Below are 24,218 nucleotides of genomic sequence, written 5' to 3'. Positions count from 1 at the left end.
ATGCTGTCAAATCAACTCCTTCCCAACCACTTGGAGGCTACCCTTGTCCCTGAGAGGTAACCCTTCACCACAGCATGAGAGAGCAATCCACCACACACACACATACACTGCTGTTTCTCTTTAACCAGACACATGGCTCAATTCTAGCACACCCAAGGTTGGGATGAGTCACCACTAGACCCACATCCCAGACCATCCAAGCATTACGGGGGGAAGGGTGTGTGCATGTGTATGGAAGGTTTATTTTTTCCCTTTGCTTTTTACTAGGTTCAAGTTTAGAAACCCCTCCAGGGTGTCTTCTCCCATCTTCGGCTGGAGTGCGGGTGTGAAGCCGATGACGGCAGGGGGCATAAGCTGATGCCACTGGGGGGATTACACTGCCTCCCACTTAATCAGCATCTGCAGGATCCCCCAGCCCATGCTCCCCCGTCGGCTCCCGGCTCAGAGGGTAGCCATGTCTTGGGGATGAGCTCTCCTCTGTCTGCAGGAACCCCGAGAAAGAACACTGATCCCCCAAGTCAGCCGTTCCTTCTCCCAGAGAAACACCCTCTCAGGAGCCCTTGGCACCTGTCAAACCAGTACTCAGCATTCACATCGCTTCCCGCAGCATATCGAATGTGAGGGGGCATTGTCACTCAACCCGGGAGACTGAGTCAGGAGGTCCTCTTCTGAAGCTGCCCCAACTGCAACCATCGGGAATTGAATCAGAACAGAGCAACCCCAAGTTCTGCTGAGCAAGTGTCAGCACTGTGTCGACTCTGGAAAACTATGACAGCAAAGGAGACGGCGGGCCCTGCTGAGTAACGCCTTAGGCAGGACGTCTTCCTGCCCAGTCTCAGCTCACGTGTGTGCGTCTTCGCTGGTAGTCGTGTGATATTTAGGGATGCATGTAGGATGGGTGGGTGGAGGAGGGAGTCTCTGCCTCTTTCCTGGGGTCACAGCTGTCTGGACCTGCCTCTGCTCACCCCATGCAAGGTCACATGCCTACTCTCAAGAAGGACTTGATGCTAGCCTCTTCAAGCTAAACGTGGAAGGGCCTCACTCTTACTAGTTCTTCAACATAGACAATGGTTAATCTTCATGGTCTATGAGACTGGATTTAGAATTACCATGGAAACACATGTGTCTGTTAGGATGGGGAAAGGTAGTGTGCCCAAACCCTTGGCTTTCTTGTACCTGTCCCTACATCTCTCCAAATCACCAGATCTTAGCACACTAGTTCCTGCCAAGGCAACTGATGGAGACACTGACATGGCTCACATTGAGAACCCCAAGATTTATTATGCCCTTGCCCCAAGTGCCCCAACAGGCTGTAAACATGACTGCTAAAAAGACTTCCCCTACCCTAAATAGGTGACAGGGCACTGGGCCACATGGTACTCATCCGGGGACCAGGTCTTCCAAGGCCCAATCCCTGATTCAGACTTCAGGAGCCCAGACCTAGGCAAGAAGTATTAGGAAGCCTGCCTTGTGACCCTTTCCAGACGGTTGGTCTACTCTCAACCCACAGAGGCAGGGGATTAGCATATGTGTGGGCCCTAAGTCCAGAGTACTGGCCATTGCAGAGGGGACCTCAAATCCAGGGGCCTCTTTCAGTAGAGAGAACACTCAAGATTCTCTCCCACCTTGCTGTCAGCTGGAAAGAGTGAGGTTGGGTTCTGGCCTTGTGACAACACAAGTTAGACACAGGCTCCTTATTAGTCACAAAGGTAACACGCCCCCCTCTTTACAACTGTATTTTTTGTTTTGTTTTGTTTTGTTTTGAGACAGTATCTCATATAGCCCAGGTTGGCCTCAAACTCCCTATCTAGCTGAGGATGACCTTGAACTTCTGATCCTCCTGCTTCCACCTCTCAAGTGCTAGGAGTACAGGCTTTCACTAACATGTCTGGCTTATGCAGTGCTGGGGATGGGAATCAGGGTTTCGTGACTGCTAAATAAGCACTATACCCTAGCTACGACAACCGTGTCCTTCAAATGACTCTGGAGTGTTCTCTCGAAGTGTTTGGAATGTCTCAGGTTTTCTGTCTTAGCTTATTTTTTGAGATAGAGTTTCACTATGTAGCCAGACTGGCCTTGAACTCACAGCAGTACTCCAGCTCAGCCTCATGAATGCTGGGATTATCAGTATGAGCCACCACGCTGGGCTGTGTCTGCAATGTCATCCTGTGGTGCGAGGGTGTGGCTCAGAAGCACCCCTAGAGAAAGGCATCCTGAGTGGGCTCTGCTCTGCACCAAACGGAACACTGGCCCCTTGCTTAACACCATCTGAGAGACCTCAGCTCTCCCTGTGCCTCTCCCCAAGGGCCCAAGTCTCACACAGTACCTGTGTCCTCACCGCCCCTCCTAGATAAAGTGTACAAGCAGGGCTGCACAGGCTGAACCCAGCATCAGGCCCACAGACATGTAGAAAGACATCACTACGCCCGTGGCCTCAGCCAGCTCCCGGGGCACAATCTTGGGCCCGTAGATAAGCACCAGCGTGCTCAGGTAGCCGTTGCTAAGCCCCAGCAGGCAGGTGAGGAGCACAGGGTAGATGTCGGACTGGAACAGCACCACAGTCAGGTGTGATCGAGGCTGGTAGTTACAGAGCAGGAACAGGGGCACGAGGCAGACACGCAACAGTGCCAGTGCAGGGAGCACCTTGCTCCTAGGACCTGGCACCTGGATCCAGGCTGTGACCTGTCGGCCACACAGATCAGCAAAGTTGAAAAGGAGGAAGACAGTGAGGGGCACGAAAAACTTGGAGGTCCACGGAGAGCCAGTGCCCTTCGACATAGACCGGATGTTGGTGGAGATGGCAGGGAAGATGAGGGCAGTGATAAAGTAGATGAAAACGGTACAGAACCCAAGGCCAGCTGTCTTCTTCAGGATAGGTCCGAGGGGTGGTGTGTGCAGCACTCTGGACCCAGGAACCACTGAGGAGGTGCTGGGAGTGTCCTGTGGTGGGTTGTCTTCACCAGAAAACACGTGGACTGGGGCAACTGGCCTCATGTAGTACCTGTAGAGGGACAGTGACACGGTCAGTGGGTCACTATGGAACTGAACCAGGGACACTGAAAGGGAGACCTCAGAGTCAGCATAACCACTGTGGGTTTTCAGAGACCCGGCAGGCAAAGCCCAAGTCCTGGGAACCTCTTGGCCAGGATCCCACAACATGCTGTGGGAGGGACAAGCTGTTAGAGATGGCCTGTGTTATCCCTGGCCAGCCTGCCAAACAGGAGCCCAGTCTCTGGATCAGAGGTGGTGACTACACCATGAGCAGGGACAGAAAACCAGCCAGGATCACTACACACGGTGAGTTTTATGTTGGAAAGGGGAAGTCTAGGTAAACTAAAAAAACAAAACAAAACAAAACAGCCAAAAAAAAGCCAACAGAAATATAAAATGTAAGCAGAATGTGATGGCTGAGGCCTGAAATCCTGGCACTTGGGAGGCTGAGGCAGAGGATTACAGTGAGTTTGGGACCAGTTTGAGCTTCATAGTGAGGCCCTGTCTCAAAACCAAATAACTAAACTAAAACAGTGTGGTGAAGGGAGTAATGGGATTGTAGGGTGTGGTTCATTTAGTAGGATGCTTATTTAGTATCCATCAGGCCCTGGGCTTGATCTACATCAATGTATAAATCAGACATGGTAGCTCATATGCAATCCTGGTTCTTAAGCAGAAGAGTCAGAAATTCACAGTCATTCTTAACTACACAGAGGTTGAAGCCAGCCTAAGCTACATGGTGCATTCCAGGGTAGCCTGGGCTATAGAGTGAAACCCTGTCTTAAAAATTAAGCACTCCCTCCCCCCCACAAAACCCTGAGAAATTTTACACACACACACACACACACACACACACACAAAACCTTATTTTTCCTGCTCAATCCCACCTCCACAATGCAGTCTTCCCAAACCCCAAGCTTGTAGGCCCTACTGGTTCTGAGGTGTGATCACAGCCAGTGTCTCCCACCCAAGACCAATTCACCAAGCAACTGGGAACCTGAAACAAAATTCCTACATGCTATGACCCTATTGAAACTCACAGTCCTAGGGAATTGGCAACCAATAAGGACAGGGACCTATGATGCAGTCAGATGACCAGATGCAGAGGGCAGGGCAGGGGAACCTCACCTGGCATACTCCAGCCGGGGCAGCAGTAGGTAGAACCCCACGCACAGCCCAAGGAAGACTGCTGCCGTGAGAAAAAAGGCGAGGGCGCTATCTCGCACGTCACTGGATGCTGCCAGGTCCACCAGTGAGGCCACAGCGCTGACTGTCCCTCCCATGGCTCCTCCTGTGTAGAGCAAGACACACCACGAGGACATCGCAATAGGCCCAGGAAGGCACACGGCCTCAGAAACCCCACATTCCCACATACACACACTGGAAACACCTTGGTGCTTACAGCATCTGAAGCTGGACAGGAGGTTGGGGGTGGAGGAGAGCATACCTGCAACCTGAGTTCCAGAGCTTTGGACAGTGAGCAAGTGTTCTGTCTACTTTACTGCTGCTCCCCCACTGCAGGAACTGCCCTAGCTTCCAATAGACAACTCTTCCAACTTCCTCCAGATATATTCTACCAGCCCAGGTGGGGCTGGAAGCCAGGACTTGAGGCCAGGCAAAACACACAAACTAGCAGAGTGATCAAGGAGACTCACGCTACCATCAGAACCCAATCCCTGTCTGACCACATTGGGTCGTGTGCTCCCTGACAAGCCTCTTGACCTTTCTGGGCCTCAGCTTGCTCATCTGCAAGTGGGGTGTTATTAGTGCCCACCCCTTTGGGCCACTATAAGGATTAAAAGGATTATTACATGTTAAACAGAGTCTGACGCGGACAGGAGCCAAATGCCAAATAAATCTTCAGATTCCCAATTAACTGTCTGGCTATTGCCATCTTTCCCACATCAAAGCAGCAGCAATGGGGTAAACCCTTTGCTAGGGGGGCACCCACTTCTGAGAAGCTGTAATCTCCACCTGGGCACTCTGGAAGAAGTGGGGGATAGCTCAGAGAGCCGCTTGGTGGCCGCCGGAGGAAGAGATCTTAACAGCCCCACTGACTGATCCCCTCTCCCTTCCAACTTGAATCTACAATATTATCAGCAGCCACAAAGCGGGCCTCCGGGAGCTCATCCTTCATGACTCCCACTATCTCATCAGTTATGGAAATACATGCAAATGAGGGCTTTGGAAAAAAAAAAACACCAGCACAAAACAAATGAATTGTTCCTCAGATGCCAACATGTACAGAATTCACAGATGGGCTCCTCTGGACAGAAAGCAAAGGGGGCTGGGACTGCTGGGAGACTGAGGCACCTCAGTTGGTCCAGGGTGCTGGCCGGGTGCCAGTAAGGGCCCCACACATCATCACCTTCCTCCAGTGCTGACATCTAAGTCCTAATGTCACCTACCCTTTTATTCTTTAAGACAGAGTCTCACTATGTATCCCAGCCTGATCTGATGCATCCCTCCCGCCTCAGTCTGTGATGTCCTGAGGTTATAGTGTGTGTCACCATACCTGGCATCCCCCACTTTTCCAAAAATAAACTTAAAAAAAAAAGTTCCCAGGATAGACTCTTCTCTGGAGCTCTACAGGTGGACAAGAGGGGCCACTTGCCCTTGCCAGTACCCAGCAGGGCTGAAGCTGTATTGAAAAGCTCCAACAGGCTGGAGGGAGATGAGGAGATAAGAGCCTCTTTTTGAGGCCAGTGGTGACAGAGGGATTAGCGTTTGATGGCCATTCTGCTCAGCCCAGACCTTCCTTTCTTGAAGCAATGCCAGGAGCGTGTTGACTGTACTCAGAAAACTCAATGACAAGTTCATTTTTATTTTATTTCAGGCCCAAGGGTTTCCTGGGATAGAAGTGAAGCCTAATCCTATATCAAAAATGGCAAACAGACGGAGCTCATATCTAGACTCTGATCCACAGAGAGTAATTGCCTCAAGTGCTGGCTTGAGAGGGAATTAGAGGCTCAGGAGAAAAGATAGGGATCTATTAGTGATGTCTGGCACTGGTATAGAGCGGGGAGGGGGTATGCGCTTGTCAAGGTACTTGTCATCCCTGCCACATCCTACCTGGCAAATTAACTAATAGACACAGTCCTGCACATTGTGCAATTCTTCTCAGGTAGACAAGTGTTTAAAGCAGCCTTCTGATCACCAGGGACACATGGGGACAGAGAGAAGAGCAGCCTCCAGGCTTGCTTTAGGGGACAGTGGTCTTCACATATAGCAGATGCTAACTGACCCAGCTCCGTTTACCTTGTGGGGCCATCTAGGTGAGAGATAAAACAGCGAAAGTCCCGGTAACTGGCTTAGCATCACTTGCAGACTTCAGCTAGAGAGATGCCCCAAGTCGGGGCCTGGGCAAGCCACAGCATGTTATGGTCTCAGGGAACCAGGAGTTTAGTCACTGGGCTATTGGCTCTGATAGGACACAGTCTGGTTCATCCTTCCGCCCCTGGCAGAGGGCAGAGCCTCCATGAAACTAGAAAGGAAAGACAGACAGAAAACAGGGAGGAAGGAAAAGTTGGGGGAGGGAAAGGAGCACCTAAAGGAAAGGAAAGGACAAGGGACAAGTAGGAAGGAGGGAGGGTGGGAGAGAGGAAATAAGAGAAGGCTGGTTTCAGGACTGATGCTTTGAAGGTACAGAGGTTTCCATCAGGGCTGTGATCCTATCTCCAACTACCTGCTCTTGTGCTGCTAAAACTTCTACACCTTCCAGGGAGCCACAGAGACTCATCTGGAGTCGAGGTGGGCCAAGGGCTATGGAAGTTGGTCCCCTTATGGCTTTCATGGCTACATCAAAATGAAGTGCTGCTCAGGTTTTCTCTAATGTTCACACTGTGTGCAACCTAGACCTATGCCACAAGATAGCCCAGGCAAACATAGCGAGGGCCACAAGGAACGCCACCCAGCCCTAGACCTTAATAAAGTCACCCCTGTGGACACTGGGTGGAGCAGTGGAGAGCCAACTGTCTTCCCAATCCACGGTCCAAGCTGCAGACTGAGCAGAATGAACAACTCTCAGCTCTCAAGTCTGGGATGGTCTGCTTGGTGACACTAAGAAAACAAGGTGGACCCAGGGTACATTTCCTTTTCTGGAAGACCAACTGTGGCTCCCTCTCACGGTGGGCTCTCACCTGATATCAGTGCCTGGGCATTCCTCATGGGGAAGGAGCCTGTCAGGCCATACACACTGCTGTTGAAGATGGTGGAGGAGCCGCTGACGATGGCCATGCACACAATGGTGACACTGAAGAAGCCTCGGGTCCAGGAGGAAGTGTCCACCTTCACCAGCGCAATCATAACCACAAAGATGGCCAGTGAGACGGACAGTGAGGCTAGAACACGGACGTGCACCTGGACCCTGGGGAGAGGACCAGAAGCGATAGAGGGGGTTGGACTCTCCTCAGGCATGAGCTACAAGAGAGAGGGGGTGAGCTCAACATGGGGATTGCCCACTTCAACACTGTGACGCTTGGCCTTGGACTCTGTCTTCCTGCTCGCTAACCCTGTGACGTCCAAGAAGAGACTTGAGGACCTGGCTTCCATTTCCATCTACCCATGGGCGGAGGGGGAGGCTCCAGAGAGCTTTATGCAGCCCAGTGCAAGGTCAGTAGACACTGCCACTTGTCACCAACTTGCGAGGCTCAAAGTCAGGACACCAGGAAAGGCCCCCCCTCCTCCTCCTTCATCATCACCCTCCTGTTAGGCCCATCTGGTGTTTAAATCTCACAGCCCACCTGGCTTTCTTCTCCAAATTTGGCAGTGGGCAATGGAAGAGGATCACCATCATTGATGTCACACAACTTGGCTTGTGCCCAATTTTCTTCTCCATGCCCAACCTCACTCACCTCCCACCCCAGCTCTGTCAGAGTCTAAAGCTCTCCACCTCACTTACCTTACACCCCAGCTCTGTGAGAGTCTAAAGCTCTCCACCTCACTCACCTCCCACCCCAGCTCTGTCAGAGTCTAAAGCTCTTCACCTCACTTACCTCATACCCCAGCTCCGTCAGAGTCTAAAGCTCTCCACCTCACTATTAGCTGGGACGGCAGCTGCTGGGGCCATGCCCTCTCAGTCCAGAGCCAGGACCCATGCATTCCATAAAAGCACTACCCTGCACCCAAGCTAAGCGCTCCAGCTACCTCCACCGCCCACCTACCAGGGAGGAGGGCAGGGATGGGGAACATCAGAGATGGCTGTGCGCGTCTCCATCGTAACAGAGAGAACACCATCCCAAGGCCGTTCAAACCATCAGGTTAGAATAAGCTCTGATTAGATGTTCAGTTCCATTCCCCACTAGCCAGAGGGAAAGTGGGGGCTGAGAGAAAAGCCAGATTACATACGGAGATGTTTTCCGGGTTAAAACAACGAAGTCTAATTCATAAGGTAGGAAAAGACAGATCTGTGTACACAACTAGGTGTGAAATGATTTGCATGGAGGGAAGAAAGTGTTATTACAAGGAGCTCCTGCCTCTGGCTGATGCCACTCCTGGATCCTGAGGGAGGGGTTCAGTGCTGGAGGGAGATGGGGCTGTCCCACCTTTGTAAGGGGAAGGACACAGAGGGAGTTCCTGGGAGCAGGGATGGGATCTTAGATGAGCTTAGTCCCAGCCCAGGCTCTTCTGTGACCCTGTGTCTTGATGACTGTCTTACACACAGACCCTGGGTGATGACTCTACTGCACACGTGCACACGACAGAGTAGAGGTTCAGTGCATCCCAGTACTGGATACTCTGGCAGGAGGGCTGGTGGCATCTCAGGACACAGCTGAGGGGCCTCAAGGAAGACAGCACTATGTCCTCAGAAGACACAAGATTCTGGCTAAGCCTCGCTGAGATGAGCTGGAGACAGGCAGAACCCCAGCCCGCATACGAGTGTCCCATCTACCTTATGAGGTAGGCCTTAATCTTCAGAGGGGGTGCAGGGTGGGTCTGCAGGCTAGTCTGCCGGTACCTCGTCTCTGGGAGAATGTGTTTCTTCACGGCAGCATGATGGAAGTGGCGGGCCATGCCACCCACACCAGTCCAGTTTCAAAGGACAGCCACTTGTGGTCCTGGCTACCACAAGTCAGGGGGCTGCACGGGGCCCACACGGCTCAGTCTTCCCGGGGATGGTCCCGTGGACCATGCAGTAAGTAACTGGAGTGTCCGGCTGCTGGTTGCCGCCTCACCAACTGCATGTGGAGTACATGGCCCGGGACGAGGCACAGAGCCCATGGGAAGAGGAAGACTGCCTGGACCAGCTCTGCCTGAGGGCAAGTCTGACTTTAACTCTCAGTTAGAGAACAAACGACTACTTCCTGCATGCCTTTTGTTACTGTGCGTACCCACAGAGACATCAGGGCTCCAGGCAGGAGGCCAACGCGGCCTGAAACTCCAGAGACACTTTCAGGACATTATGGCCCAGGGTTAAGTTGGACATGACAGACTACTGACTTCCCTACAGCAGCCTACAGACAAGGGCTGGTGAGCTTGGTGGATACCCATCCTGCCTACCTCTGAGGTGCGGCGGGAGGGGGGGGCTCCTTAGATTCCAGAGGGCTCTGGTGGGACTGGTGATCATGCCTTCTCTTCTGGAGTCTGCTTTTGGGAAACTTCTAGCCTTAATAACCACTAGGACCCCAAACTAGACTCTGTGGGGCTTCAGACAAGGTAGGGCTGGAGGGAGGGCCAAGTGGAGTGGCTGGACCCCTGGAGCCCACAAGAGCTATTGTGATAAACGAACCCCAGTACCCTGGAGGCTTGCAGCCGAGCCTCAGATGGGATGCTCAAGGTGACCCTACACACTTAACTGTCCCACAGAGCCCTGTCTTCATGGATAAGGAGTCACTTACCCACCCACAAGATAGGAGCTAGCATACTACCTGGCTTTGTCATGGATTTGCTGTGAGACTTTAGACAGACATTCACTCTCTCTGTTTCTTTCCTTCTCATCTCCCAAACGAGGCTGGTCTAAGTGATATGAAGGTCCTACTGAGGAAATCCACTTGGTGACACCTTGGGGGTACCTGGTGAGGACTGCTGGAGGCAGAGACTGACTACAGAGGGGGAGGCAGCGCAAGGCCTTTCCCGGCTGCACACCCCCCTCTGCTGCCAGCCACTTCCCTGAAGTTACGGTGATAGGACCCTGTGGGGTGCCTGGGGCTTTGGCAGGAATTGGTGGCTTCTTACTCAGGGCCCCCCAAGAGGAGCAAACAGCAAAGGCACCCACCGGACTGCTTGTGGCTGTCCCTCAGATGCCCAGGTGCTGCCTCAGCACCCACCAGCAGAGCCCCCCAGGCCCTCATGGGAACGATTCTCACTGCTCTGGAGCTGGGTGCCATCAAGTTGGAGGCCAGTCTTACAGACCCTGTGGGAGCACACACTGCCTTGCCTCCTGCAGGGAGGGTGGCCTGGGATGGAGGCTCCTGGGATTCTAGGGTCGGCTAGGCTTGCCCGCTGTTCTACTCCATGTAGAACACCAGGCAAGCGGCCGGCTGAGAGGCCACCCCACCCCACCCCACGATTCTGGAGGAGGGCAGCGGCCCATCCCCATCCCCACTTCACTCCCTAGCCAGTGAGAGCTCAGGACCCCAGGGGACTGATTTCCTCCAAAATGTAAATCTAGTTCATCTGTATTTATAAAGCTGCAGATTTAACATAATAAAACACTTGGCGATTATAGATGAGCCAGTCAGAGGAGCCAGGGTGCTCCAGGAGGGAGAGAAGAAGACATTTCAATCTCCCACATTAAATAAAAAACAGCTTAGCCCTAAACTGTCCTTGGCAGCTGGCAACAATCGAGGCTGGAGAGCTGTTTTCCCATGGCCCTCAAACATTGCCTGCACCCTGGGCTAGGGAACCTGTGGAACCCCTTTCCCAGTGTCCCCCATCTCCCAACCACCCTCCTCCTGCCTAGCAGCCAGACGTCTAGCCCTGGAGGCTACAACATTAGGAACTAAGCACTCAGTACTCCAGGTTTCAAGTGTAGACAAGGTGAGATCCTTCTGGAGTAGATCCCTGCTCTAGCCTTAGTAGCCAAGCAACCTGAGGTGGTCGCCTGAGTGGTTCCTTTAAGCAGGGCCTCTGATTGACTGACTGGCTATTGTGACTGGATGTCACCTCCGAGATCCCAAGAGGGACTTTTCACTGTACTGCTGACACCACTCCAGAACTGGGCCAGCATCTGGATCCACGGCCACCAAGGAGAACATCAGTGATGTGGCGCCTAAGTCAATGCACATGGAGACGCAGTGTGGGGTAATAGTTATGCATACTGCCCCCTTGTTAGATAGTGGCTTGGATCTAAAAGGGGTAGGGATTCTCACACCCAGGTAAGTGAGCTGTCCTATCTGGATAAATGCCCAGGGCCACAGAGCAAGTAAATAGAGAAGTCACAAGACCTGGAAGGACAGAGGTGGGCGGGGTGGGCCTGCCTGCTATTGCAAGTGCTCTTGTCTGTCTTTCTCTCTGTCTTTCTTCCTTCCTTCCTTCCTTCCTTCCTTCCTTCCTTCCTTCTGTCCTTCCTTCCTTCTTCAAGACAGGTTTTCTTCGTGTAACATCCCTGACTGTTTCTGTAGACCAGGCTGGCCTTGATCTCAGAGATCCGCCCGCATTATTAAAGGCATGCACCACCGCCACCTGGAGCTCTTGTCTTTCTTGCCTTCTTCTGATACCCTTCCTCTCCTCTCTCTGGGCACTGTCGAGAACTCTACTCTGTCTTCAGTGGCTGGCAGTGCAGAGGGAACACCCAAGTCAGAGCTTAGCCAGGAGAGCAGGAGACAGACACTGGCCAGGTGGAGCAGGGACCCCAGAACAGCCACTCTGAGAATGTCTTTGCTGGAGGCCAGGAATGCCAGGAGAGGCTTGGTCCCTGGTCCCTTGTTATCTCTTAGGCTTGGCTGGAAGCTATACTTGAAGATTTCATCAGAACAAAGGAGAGATACCTGAACACCTCATGGATGAGCCAACTAACCGGACTGATCACCTCATCCCACTCCCCATGCTCATTGAAGTCTCTGCCTTAAGTCCTTCATGGGGCTCCACACTAGCAACTCCATGGTACCATATTTCCTGGGACCCCTCTTGTTAAACACGGGCTCTGCCCGCCCCCAAACGTCTCCTGTCTACTTATCTATACCTTCCTTTCTAAAAACTATCCTCTGTGGTGTGTGAATTTCATCTGATTAGCAACTCAGAAACCCAAAAGTCACTGGCTTGGGTAGCTGTAAGGGTGGTCCCTGCGTTCTCTGCAGCCTCTTCCTGCTCCTCCCCTCCCCATCTAGGCTCACTGGGAGCCCCAAAAGGCTATATTGAACTAAGAGATACTCCGAATGTTCCCTTATCACTTGCACCCCGAAAGAGTGTGTGTCTGAAGTCTAGGAATCTGGGAAGGAGACCTCTGCAGGTAGCCCTAGGGGCCAGGAGGTGAAGCTGAATTCTTCCCTCTCTCAAACTACATTGGTGGTCTTAGAGCAGTGGTTCTCAACCTGTGGGTCATGGCCCTTTCTTTGAGGCATCCAACAGCCCTTTCATAGGAGTTTCCTAAGAAGATTTCATAATGGTAACAAAATTACAATTATTAAGTAGCAATAAAAATGATTTTACCATTGGAGGTCATATAACACAAGGAGCTATATTTGAGGGTTGCAGCATTAGGAAAGTTGAGAACCACTGACTTGGAGGGGAAATGGAGTCTCTGTCTCCTTAAAATGGAAGAGGTTTTGTAACAACCTTGACCAGTTGAGTGTGACAAAAGTGACACTATGTGGCTTGTCCCTGGCTTTCACGGAACATTTGCTCTTCAGCCACAATGGGAACAGTCTTTGACCCCATGTGAACAAGCCAATGAGGAGAGACAGGGAGGCGGGAAAGGATAAGTGTCTCCAGCCACTTTGCTGTCTGACTGCATCAGCATGTTCCAGTGCAGCCTGGCTGCCTCCAGAACCCCAGACAGTGAAAGAAACTAATTATTATTACTGTTGCAAGCCACTAACTACACTTTGGCATCTACTATACATACAACTGTGCCCTATACCATAATGTGTTTTGAAAGGCTGCTCCATACACACAGGGCTTAGAATGCACATAGGATGCATTCTGCTCTTCTCTCCTGTGCCCAGAGCAGACATTACTAATCAATCCCAGCACGCTGGCTGAGGCCAGATCTGTCTTAGAATGCTTTTTCAGCAGGAGAACCAAGAACTGAGGGACCAGAGTTAAATAAATTTGTCACCAGGGATCTGAGGTTTCTATGAGACATGCTCAAGGGAAGCCCAGAATTTTGGACCACATTGAGTCCACATTATTGTCTAGAGGCAGCTTCAGGAAAATGCAAATAAGGTACTAGCACTGTTGTGATTGTCAAGTCAAATGAGACTGGACAGGAAGAGGCTATGGGCCATTATCAACTTACTTTTCTCTCAAATAATTCCTTCTCTCATGGTGTACCCAGAAGTCTGTCTGAATCATGACCTATGAGATCCACTGTGAGGGGGTGACACATCAGATGGTATCATCAACATATCACAGAGTGTGAAGTGACTATTTCCCACATGCAGGGCAGTTCAGTGGGTGCAGTTAGCATTCGGCTGCTCTCAGAGCACATGAAAGAAAGAACGGTTTCCTCAGGTCATGGCCTACAACACAGCCACACACTGTCTTGGCTGCAAGGGCCTGCGGTCCTAAGGTCTCTCAAAGGGAGATGGATGGACCTTACCTGGAGTCACCGTAAGTGGCTGTAAAATGAGCACTGACCCAAGACTGGAGCCTCGGGCACCTGCTCCAATCTGTAAACTGCATGGCAAGGATGAACTGCCTGGCTCCAATTTGGGGGACCACCATTCAAGATGAAAACCCCTGCTGTAGAATAGAGGGGAATGAAGGAGGCAGAGGGCGAAGGTCAGGGGAGGGAGGACGGTGACCTACCTGTTGACAAGCAGGAAGTTGGCCATGAGGCATAGCAGGGAGGGCACAGTGGAGGCAACTGCCAGGTAGCTCTCAAAGTAGTTCTAGAAACACACAAGGGAGAAGGCTGCTTGTCACTCGGGGTTACTGAGGGCATGGGGGAGCTGCTTTCACTGTCCCTGGGACACCTAGGAGCCATGGTTAAGTCCACCCAACTCCACGTGGCCCCACCCCTATCTCCAACCTGACAGTCATTCAACCAGTAGTAGTATGTTGTGCTACCTTAGTTGTGCTGAGTGCTGAGGTTACAGGGAAGGCTTTGACACTGTCTTCGTCTCCTAGAAGGCCCACATTTTCAGTGCTCCATTTGCCCCATCCACAGACTGGAGCATGGGAGTGAGGCTCAAGACATAGCTAAAAAGGAAAGCCCCACCCAATCAATCTTGTTGACCCTTTAACAGAATGCAGTAACCGGCCTCTCAGACCCTGTAGACAACCTCAGACCCAGGACATTCAGCTCTTCCAAGCCTACTGCAGAAAGCTAGAAGGGATATATATATATATATATACATATATATATATATATGTATATATATATGTATGTATGTATATGTATATATATATATATATTTAAAGTAGCTCAAGAGAAAGATACCATGCGACAGAGGGATTGTTTTAATTAGGGGAAAGGGATGGTAAAAAGGAGAAAGGGGAGGGGGAGACCAGCCTTCAGGGACAGGAGCAGGAAAGAGGCAGAGAGAGAGAGAGAGAGAGAGAGAGAGAGAGAGAGAGAGAGAGAGGAAGTGAAAGAGAAGGATGGGAGGTGGGCAGGCCCCTTTAAAAGGGAACACAGTGAATATGCACAGGTGGTGTTCTTAGAGGCTGCAGCCCTGTTAGAACTCCAAGGGCAGGCCAGTACAAATCGCCTAAATACTGACAGCAGGCTTAGCCAGGAAAAAGGACAATCTTCAGGGAGGTGGAGACTGTTTACCCAGAGCAGAATCAGGGACTTGCCCACCCTCACCAAGCTGGGACTTGGCTACAGACTAGCCTAGTACAAACTGGATGCAACTCTCAGAGCTGCCCGCTCGTTAAGAAAGACTTGATCATGGGAGCATGCCCATCTTTCAAAACAACCACCGAAAGCTGTGGGGGAGGGGACTCAGTGGCCCTTAATGATGTGACCCTGGCTTTCACTCCCAACACTACTGGGGGGGTGAAGGAAAGAAGAGAAAAAGAGGAAGGGAGGGAGGAAAGAAGGGAATGAAAGAGGCAGAAGAAGGGAGGGAAGGAGGGAGAGAAGGAGGGAGGGAGAGAGGGAGGGAGAGAAGGAGGGAGGGAGAGAAGGAGGGAGGGAGGGAGGGAGGGAGAGAGAGAGGGAGAGAGAGAGGGAGAGAGGAAGAGAGGGAGGGAGGGAAACCAGCCAAGGGCTGACTATCTTGCTTTGGTCATGAACTCCAGATGAGCTCTGAGCTGCAGGAAGGGCTTATGTATACTAAGCATTCTCAGTGTAACAAACAGAAGGGATTTAAATGGATTACACCACTTAACTCTAAGCAAACAAAAAGAAGCATCGAGTATTCTGCTCTGGAGTGCTTAAGAAATGCAACACACAACTGAAGAAACAGATCGCAGGAGCCAAGTGCAAAGAACAGCGTGTGCAAAATCCTCATCCTGTCTGCAGGAGGATGGAGAAATCCAAGATGTGCTTCTCACCCCTCAGGAACACAGTGCATCCCACTGGGAGTAACAGGAGGAGTGTGAAGGCTTTTTCACAGCTCCAAACCCAGAGAGCTGTGAGAATTTCCTGCTAAGTTGTTACAGTTGCTGCTGTTTGGCAAACCAGAAGCTAGGTGAGTTTCAAGGAATTCCAGATAGTAGGCGGGCCCTACCTTGGAGAAAGGGGAAAGTGCATGGGTGTGAGGAGTGGTCCCAGGGGCAGCGAGGCCATGGTCAGGCCTTGGCAGAGGGTCTGACTGCACAGAGCAAAGAGGAAAGTTATAAATGCCCTGGGTACCTCCTGGTCTGCAGCACCAACCCAACCCTCTGAGGTTCCTTTGAAGGCTGCAGAGGGCTTTGTGCTCTTCGGAAGGGACACCCTGACTATAAGGTGACAGCCTTGAAATTAAAATGATAATCGCAGCTCATCAGCCGTGAGCCTTAGAAATAGCCTTCTGCCTCTGAGGTGCCCCTTCATTGTCCCTGCCCTGATGGGCTCAGCAGAGCCTGCCCTGGGCCGGGCAGTCAGTCAATTACCTCCTGACACACTGGCTGAGTCCACGTGAGGCCAGGCAGGCAGAAGAGGGGAAGGAGAGAGTGAGGGACAAAGCCAGATGAGGGCTAGCAGGGACGTGGGGAGCCCCTCCATCCTTTGGCCAAACCCAGAAGTGTGGACCTGAGGGGGGAACCCGTTTCACCTTTTCCAACCAGGCTCAGTGTCCCTGGGTATTCTAGGGATGGGGATTTTCCGGATAACTGAATAGCTGGTAGCCGAGCTGAAGGCTGTGCCTTTTAAGGTTGGAAAAGCTTCAACACCGAGACAACTGCATTAAGTTTCGAATCTGGGACAAACAGCTGAGGCGCCTATTAACATATCAAAGGGGACCTGACCTCCAGGTTCTCCCAGCATCCCTCAGTCCCTACCTGTTACAGGGTAAGGCTGGCATTCCCCACCCTCTCCCCTGAACTGACCTGACCTGGGGCTGGGCTGTCCTTCCCCCAGAGGCTCTTCTCTATATAATCCAAATGTTTCCATTACCGGCCCCTTTTTGTACCTTTGGCCTCCTGGCTGCTGTACCTGGTTCCCTTCTCTCCCCTGCCCCCACCCTGTCTTCCCCATCCAGCTTAGTCTGGTCATGTCTGCTCTGGACTCTCCCAGGTGTCTCTGACTGTTAGGCAAGCACTATACCACTGAACTACAGCCCTAGCCCTCTTTATTTCCAGACACAGTCTCGCCAAGTTGCCCAGGCTGTCTTTGAACCCACTCTACAGCCCAAGCAAGCCTTGGACTTTTGATCCTGTCTCAGCCTCCTAAGTAGCTGGGATTACAGACCCAGCCTAGTGACAGACACTTAAGATGGCTCCACAACCTCCACCTGGGACATTCACAGCCTGGTGTGTTCCATTGATCAAGCATAGACTTCTAACTAAGAGAAGTAAACAAGACAGGCACACATGACTGAGTGTCCATCAGTACAAGATAATGTCTTGCTAAGCTCTCCATTTCCTCAGTTGTTTTTGAGGAGACAGGTAGCCTTCTAGGGAGCCCCATGCATCAAGGATCTGTAAGATTGCCTTCTATTCAAGGAGAATAGAAGCTGTCTGGTGTGCAGCCACCAGGTACTAGGTTCTGTCACAATCCCTAGTGAGCTTAGAATTGACACTCAAATGACTGAGCCTCCTCAGAGAGACCCAGCCACAAAAGACACCTAACTCATAGCCTCACAAAGATCCAGCCAAGCCACACAGGGACCTCTAGTGTACTCGCCCTCAGGGGAACAAAGGTCTACTTGCTGGGAACACCAGTCCCTCCAACCTCACCTTGTCATCTCTCTGTGGAAATGCACAGTTCTCCATAAATGACACTTGATAGATGTGTCACTCAGGCCCACCAAGCCTACACACCGTCTACTGTCCACGTTGGGCCTTTTAGCTATGCAAGGGGCCTAGTAACTGTCCCAGAATGGTGTTGGGGGTAGGGGGTTGAATCAATGCCCCAGAGTTAGCGCTGACCAACGAGAGGCAGGAAGTGAAAAGGGTTATAATCCCACCCCCTAAATGTGGCTCTGAAATGTGATGCCGTTCCCATCGCTTCTGAAGAGGCAGTCCATGTACCTGGGTGGCAGCTGTGTTTGCTGCTAAGCTGTGTGTGATGGAGGCCAAGCTTTGCCTAAGCCTTGCGGAGCGGTGTGATATTGCTGCCATTCTCACGGTGCCTCCTGAAGACTGGAAGGCCAGGTAGACCTCATGGGAGAGCAGGTAGACAAAACAGAAGGGCGGGGCCTTCACAAGTGGCTTCTCCACCTCAGCAGGCTGGGTCCCAGGCACAAGCTCTGAACCTAGTGGGCCCCCCAGGCCCTCAGTCATGGCTGGGCAGTCACGATTCATCTAAGGCCACCTTCTCTTTTAACTCGTTCCTTGGCTGGCATCCCACCCACCGCGTGCAGGAAGGCAGTGTGTACGCACACGAGCAGAAGTGCCTCAGTGCCTGACTGCATGAGCAGAAGTGCCTCAGGGCCTGACTGACTGCCTTTGGGGGTCTTGGAAGCACACTGCTGGGGCACAAGAGACATGGTGTGGTGCGCACAGAAGGAGGGGTGGCCAGGGGCTTCCAATAGGACCTGTCTAGGTGGCAGCTGGAGAGACTGGGGGAGCGTGTCCACAGACACGCAGAAGGTGGATGGGGGTGTTCGTCATGAGGTGATATTACTTTCCTTTGCTCCCTTTGGGGCCATGCTGCCCTTCGTGGGGCACACTGTCAGGATTCCAGACAGAAGGTGCTCTCCAGGTGCTAATGCCAGAGGGGGCATCAGTCCCATGCTGAGCGCCCCAAACCAGTGAGGAGTGGGAGCAGCTCTGAGGAAGCAAGAGGCAGAGGTCCACCCTGGGGCACCTGACCTGACCCATGCCGACCATACCATCACCTCCCCAGGTTATCTGCGTCCTATACCTGGGCCCAGGAGAGCTCCGTGGCAGTCTGTGGAGGCAGTGACGCCAAAGGCTGCCTTAGCACCTGTGGACAGAGGAAAGCCACACAGCCCTGTGTTCTTATTACAGTCCTTCAGTGCAAGGCAGGCCCCATCTTACAACTAAGAAGCCCAAGGCTGGGTTGAAGGAGATGGCTCAGTGGCTAAGTCCCTTAGTTAGGGTTACTATTGCACCCTGGGGGAGGGGCGGGTTTACGTCATCTTTCAATGCTCAGGCCACTCTCCATCACTGAGGGGTATCAGGGCAGGAACTGACAGAGGCCATAGAAGAACACTTTAAGGCTCCTTATGGCTGACTCAGGCTACTTTCTTACACCATCCAGGACCCCAGTGAGCTGGGCCCTCCCACACCAATCACTAAGTGAAATGTCCCCTGGCTTACATACAAACCCGATGGAAGCATTTTCTCAACTGAGATTCCCCTTTCTCAGATAACTCTAGCTTACATGAAGCTGACAAAAACAAAAACAAACCAACAACAACCAGAACACAGGTAAAGCTGGGTCAGGAGCACGTCAGCAATCCTAAGGCTCGGGTGGGGAGATGGGAGACAGAGACAGAATTCTCGGTGGCCAGCTAGCCTGTCATACTCAGGATGAACAACAACGAGACAGTGACTCAACCAAGGTGGAAGACAAGGATGCTGACACCAAAGTTGTCCACCGCCCTTCACACTTAACCACCGTGGGTAAATTTCAGAGATGCATGCCTGATGCTGGCGGCAGGACCTTCCCACATAGGACAGGTAGGGACACCGCCATTTTACTCGGTAATCAGGATGCCTGCCCACAATCACACAAGCCCATACTCCATCACGGCCACAGTGTATCGCCTGCCTCAGTGGCTGAGACAAGCCTTCCCAGTGGCTGTTGGGGTCCTATCAGTGAACGTCACATTTTTTTACTCTTCTACCCAAGGCAGCAAATGTTGAGTTTGTTTGGTACCTCTCCTCTGTCTGTGGGGTGACCAGGAGTGAGAGGGTGTGACAACTGTCTCTGCCCTCCCCCCCTTTCACCATAGGCTGATATAGCTCTAAGTGGTGTTAAAAAGAAAAGCCTTGTCTCTATGCGCCACGGGGAATGGATGGACATGGTCAGTGGTTAAACGGAGATCACTTTAAAAGGACAGATGGCACAGGCTGGGGTATGGCTCAGTGGCAGAGTGCATGCCTGCCTGCCCTGTGTGAGGCCCTGAGCTCCATGCCTAGCACTACAAAGCAATGACAATCCAAAGGTAGCATGGTGAGCAGCAGTGGGCAGATTTCCAAGCTGCTTCCTTCCCCATGGTGTCGGCGCCCCCCCCAATAGCCCCAATAGTCCCAGGTAGGTGTGAAAGCACAGACTCAGACTATGGACAGAGCCCGGTTGAGGGTGCCTGGTACCAGCAGCCTCTCGAGGGCCCATGAGTGTGAACAGGCCACTCCTGTGAGTGTGAACAGGCCACTCCTGGCCAGGGCAGGGGATACGTGCTTCACTTGCAAAGCAATAAGGAAAGCCGTTTTCATCTGCTGTGCTCCGGTGTGAACCCTAGGAACCTGAGAACCACTCTTCAGATGAAATTTAAAAGCCATCCGAGCCAGCCAGCCAGATGTGAGGCCATTTTCCAGCAGAGAACTTCCTCCGGCCACCTCGCTGAGAGGCCCCGTGCTAAGCGGCTCTTCTGGAAGAATCTGATTCTGGGCTCGGGGACCAGGTAAAGAGGTTTCTCTGGGCAGGGAGGCCTTGAAATGAGCCTGTTTATCTCTGGCAGGCCTTGGGTAAGCTTTCTCTCCTCGGAATGCCATTTGGACCCTTTGATATAAGTGGAGTACATTAGTCACGAGCCACAGTAGCCTCCGAGTCTGAAGCTGCTGCCACTGAACAGCTCTGTGTGGCCCCCACCTCCAGTCTGCAGAGGAGGTGGCGGCTGGGCTCCTGCGGGGTAGGGAAAGTGATTCCAGCCCGGGGGTGGTAGCTCAGGGCAGCAGAGCATTACCTGGATCACAGGGCCATGAAATTAGCAGCAGTGAGCAGGCTGCAGCCAAGAACGATTGGCCATGCAGCCTCATGCCTTCCACTCTATCTATGGCTCTGTAGCCTGGGACATTAAGGATGTAGCCTCATCCTGGCATAGTCCACTCCAGTCAGAACAAGCTAAGAGGTAAGCAGAGGGAAGGCAGTGGCTGCCTGTGCTCCCGAGGTCCCATGGTAGGGGACATGGGTCTGGGATACGGTGACGTTTTAGAGGCTGTGCCATCTCTAAAAACCATTTAGGAGCCCAGTCCCCACAGGCTGGCTAGTGGGGGGAGGGGAGAGGGAAGTTCCGAGGGGAGAACAAAGCTGAAGCTGGAATCAGATAGGGGAGCCTCAAAACACTTCAGCCAGTCAGACTGAGCCACCACAGGTCCCATCAGAGGGTTCCCTCAGCCCAGGGTCCCTTGACCCCTTGGGCCAGCTCTAGGTCAAGGTGCACTGAGAACAAATCTTGTTCTCCAAAGGGCAAGGCCTCCCCAGCCCTCTGTCCTTGTCCATACTTTCTAGTCTCTTCCAGAAGGTCAGCAGAGCTCCCGGGGACTTCTGGAAGGTGTCTCCACTCCTTTCACCCCCCTGCCAGAAGGAAGCACTGTCTCTCCTCCCCCTTAGCCCATGCTGACTGAATCATTGCACCAAGACTGCCTGACTCAGCTACACTTACTCTTCCAGGACTGGCTGGCTCTTCCTTCTGTGGGTCAAGAACTAAAAAACAAAATTAAAAATTGAAGAAAAAAAAAACACTTTTGACCTTACTGCCCCTCCCCCCCCTCCTTCCTTTCTCCCAGGACTCCTAGAAAGCCTTAGTGTTAGCTCTGCCCTCCCTGTGGAGAGCTCTCCCTGTGGAGAGCCTTCCTCCTGGGCTGCACTGGGAGGCTGACTGTACCTGCATAAGGTCCCAGGGTCCCCACAGCCTGCAGCCCCAAGTTAGGTCTCCATCTTCGTGCTTCTGATACCACGCGCTACACCTTCCAGAAGGTCAGAAGAGCCCTCCTCTGACTAGGGTAGTCTTGGAACCCTGGGGTGAGCCCTGATTTGGAAAGGAAGTCTTGGATCTGGCTAGAGTGAAGAAAGGTGAACCCCACGCCCAAGGCATGGCGTACACGTGAAAAGAGAGGGTGTGTACCCAGGGGCAGGGAGGCGACCCAGGAATGCTGAGGGTCTTAGGCCGCCAGAGGCAGCAAGATGTCAGGAACGCTCTGTCCAGGAGCCTCGGCTCCAGTCTCCCAGTTTGACAGACACCTGCCCCATCTGTTGGCACCCACACATGCCTCCCAGCCCTGTACAATCTGATCCGTGCCCAGGCCTTTAACACCAACACGGGTGGGCTAGGAGCAGTCCTAGGGCCAAGTGTGGCCCTTGTCTTTCTGTAAGCACGGGGACATGGTCCCTCTTGTTGTTCCTGCCTGAGATGGCAGCTTTACTGAGCATCCTGGGGCCCAGGGAAGACTGAAGTATTTGATCTCCAGCCCTCATGGGCCAGCCTCATCTCGTCTCATTTTGTGTTATGTGCATACATGAAAGGCATGTGTTCTTATGGGTTTGTGCACATATGTGTGTACGTGTGAATACGGAGGTCAGAGGTCAACGCCAGGTGTCCTGTTCAGCCGCTCTCCATCTTATTCTTTGAGACTGAACCAGGAACTCATTGCTTTGGCTAGACTGGCTGGCCACCGAGCCCTGGGATCCTTATATCTCTACCCTCCCCCATGCTGGGATTAAACACACGTACTGCTCATGCGGGTTTTTTATGTGGGTGCTGGGGATCTGAACTCAGGTCCTCAGTCTGCATGGTTTATCCATTACGCCATCTCTCCAGCCCTGTTGTCTTTACTCTTAAAGACGGCCATGAAGCCCCCAGTCACCAATAAGGAGGAAACACGGAAATCGAGGCCAGCTCTCCCAAACCAGGTCCCCTTGCCTCAGGCTGAGGGGTAAAATGGCAGGGCCTTCCCTGGGCCCGGGAGGACAAGCTAGCATCTATGCCGTTCCTCTTTCCACTCTTCCTACACCGGAACCAGCTGGCCAAACGGCGGCTCTGGGGCCCACAGAAGGAAGGGCCAGAGAAAAAGGATCCTGAGAAACACACAGGCCAGTGACAGTCACTGTGAGTGTCCACGTCTGCCTGTCCCTCTCTCTCTCAAGCCATGGGAGACAGAAAGGTGGCCTTCTTAGAAAACTCCCTAGTGCCCATCCAGCCATGCCTGCACAGGGCATCTTGTAGAGCCCCTGGGTGGGGCCCACACACCAGTTAGGGGCAAGGGCCACGCCTGAGATGCAGCCGTTCAGGACGTGCTCCCACTGGGGGGGGGAGGCCTCTACTAGCCTTGCCAGGTGCTTCCTCACACGCACAGCGTTTTTATTGCGGCAACAAACTTCTCTGAAGATTCATGTGGCACCAAAGCTACCCGTTGTGACTGGATTCAGGTGTGCACACGTGCGGTGTGCTCTCTCTCTCTCTCTCTGTCTGTCTCTCTGTCTCTCTTTTTCTCTCTCTCTCTCTGTCTCTCTTTTTCTCTCTCTCTTTCCCTCTCTCTCTTTCTCTCTCTCTTTTCCTCTTTCTCTTTCCCCCTCTCTCCCTCCCTCTCTCCCTCTCTCTCCCTTTCCCTCTCCTTCCCCCTTTCTCCCTCCCTCTCTCCCTGTTTCCCCCTCTCCCTCCCTCCCATACACACACACACACACACACACACACACACACACACACACCCCAGTGACAATAATCTAGGAGGAACCCAGGCCCTCCACTGTCCCTGTAGAACTTTCTCAGCCAGTCAGGGCTTGTGCAAGGCCTCTAATCAGCTTTGCTCTCGGCTTACGCACAGTGAACACCCACATTGAAAAGACACCGACAGACACCCAGGCTACCTGCCGGGGAGACTGCCCCTGGATGCTAAGGATATATGTGAAAGAAATAAAAAGCCAAAGCGGAGAGGGGAAGATGGACGGCCTGGGAGGCAGTACAGGTGGGGAGGAATGGAGAGCAGGGAGGGAGGAATGGGGAGCAGGGGGGGAGGAAATAGAAAGGGAACGAGAAAAGGTGGCCTGAGACGTGACGGACAGCGCTGCGAGTGAAGCTGAAACTGACGGGGAGCCGTCGCAGGTGTCAGACACTGGGAACTGCATGCTGGCCGGACTGCGGTTAGCAACAGAGGGAAGACAGGGAACCTAAGAAATGACTCATCTTTGGTTCTTGGCTGTACAAACGGCTTACAGCGGCCATCCGCACAGGCCAAATAGGGAGAGGCAGCTGACCCTTGCCTGATGGCCACCTCCCCACACTCTGTGGTAGACAGCTACAGTTCCTTGCAGCCCACTCGCTACTTCTATCTCTTTTCAAGGAGTGGCAGGACTCAGGCAGGCGCCTTAGGTCACCTTGGTGTGTGTGCAGGGGTCGTAGCGCCACTATTTGAGACTGGACTTTTAAAAAGTTCATGACCAAACAGACTACCTTTTCCATTTGAAAAGAAATTCATGTCACACTAAAGTCTGCCTATCTCTAGGACACCAGTGTCCCTATACTGGGGAAAGTCACCTTGAGAGACGAGTTTATAGGATAGGGCTGGGACCTGAATACATACTAGGTCCCTCAACACTGATGTGGGCTGTGACCCTATTCATCCAAGCA

At 52.6% G+C, this 24,218-nt stretch overlaps 1 protein-coding gene across 2 annotated transcripts in view; it reads right to left on the bottom strand.

Moving 5' to 3' along the window:
- Positions 1-1,256: 1,256 nt before the first annotated feature.
- Positions 1,257-24,218, bottom strand: part of Slc29a3 (solute carrier family 29 member 3) — a 34,628-nt gene continuing 11,666 nt past the window's right edge. For both annotated transcript variants that reach the window (XM_040732252.1, XM_013113813.3), the window contains exons 3-6: positions 13,900-13,982; positions 7,131-7,357; positions 4,120-4,282; positions 1,257-3,001 (exon numbers count right to left, since the gene is read on the bottom strand). In XM_040732252.1, the coding sequence (XP_040588186.1) occupies positions 2,347-3,001; positions 4,120-4,282; positions 7,131-7,357; positions 13,900-13,982 (1,128 nt within the window). In that variant the 3' untranslated portion in view covers positions 1,257-2,346. The remainder of the gene's footprint in view (positions 3,002-4,119; positions 4,283-7,130; positions 7,358-13,899; positions 13,983-24,218) is intronic.

The sequence above is a fragment of the Mesocricetus auratus genome, unplaced genomic scaffold (assembly GCF_017639785.1).
Source record: "Mesocricetus auratus isolate SY011 unplaced genomic scaffold, BCM_Maur_2.0 Super-Scaffold_100027, whole genome shotgun sequence".
NCBI lineage: Eukaryota > Metazoa > Chordata > Mammalia > Rodentia > Cricetidae > Mesocricetus > Mesocricetus auratus.
The sequence above is the reverse complement of the archived record's forward strand: the minus strand, read 5'-3'. Positions and strand labels throughout refer to the sequence as shown.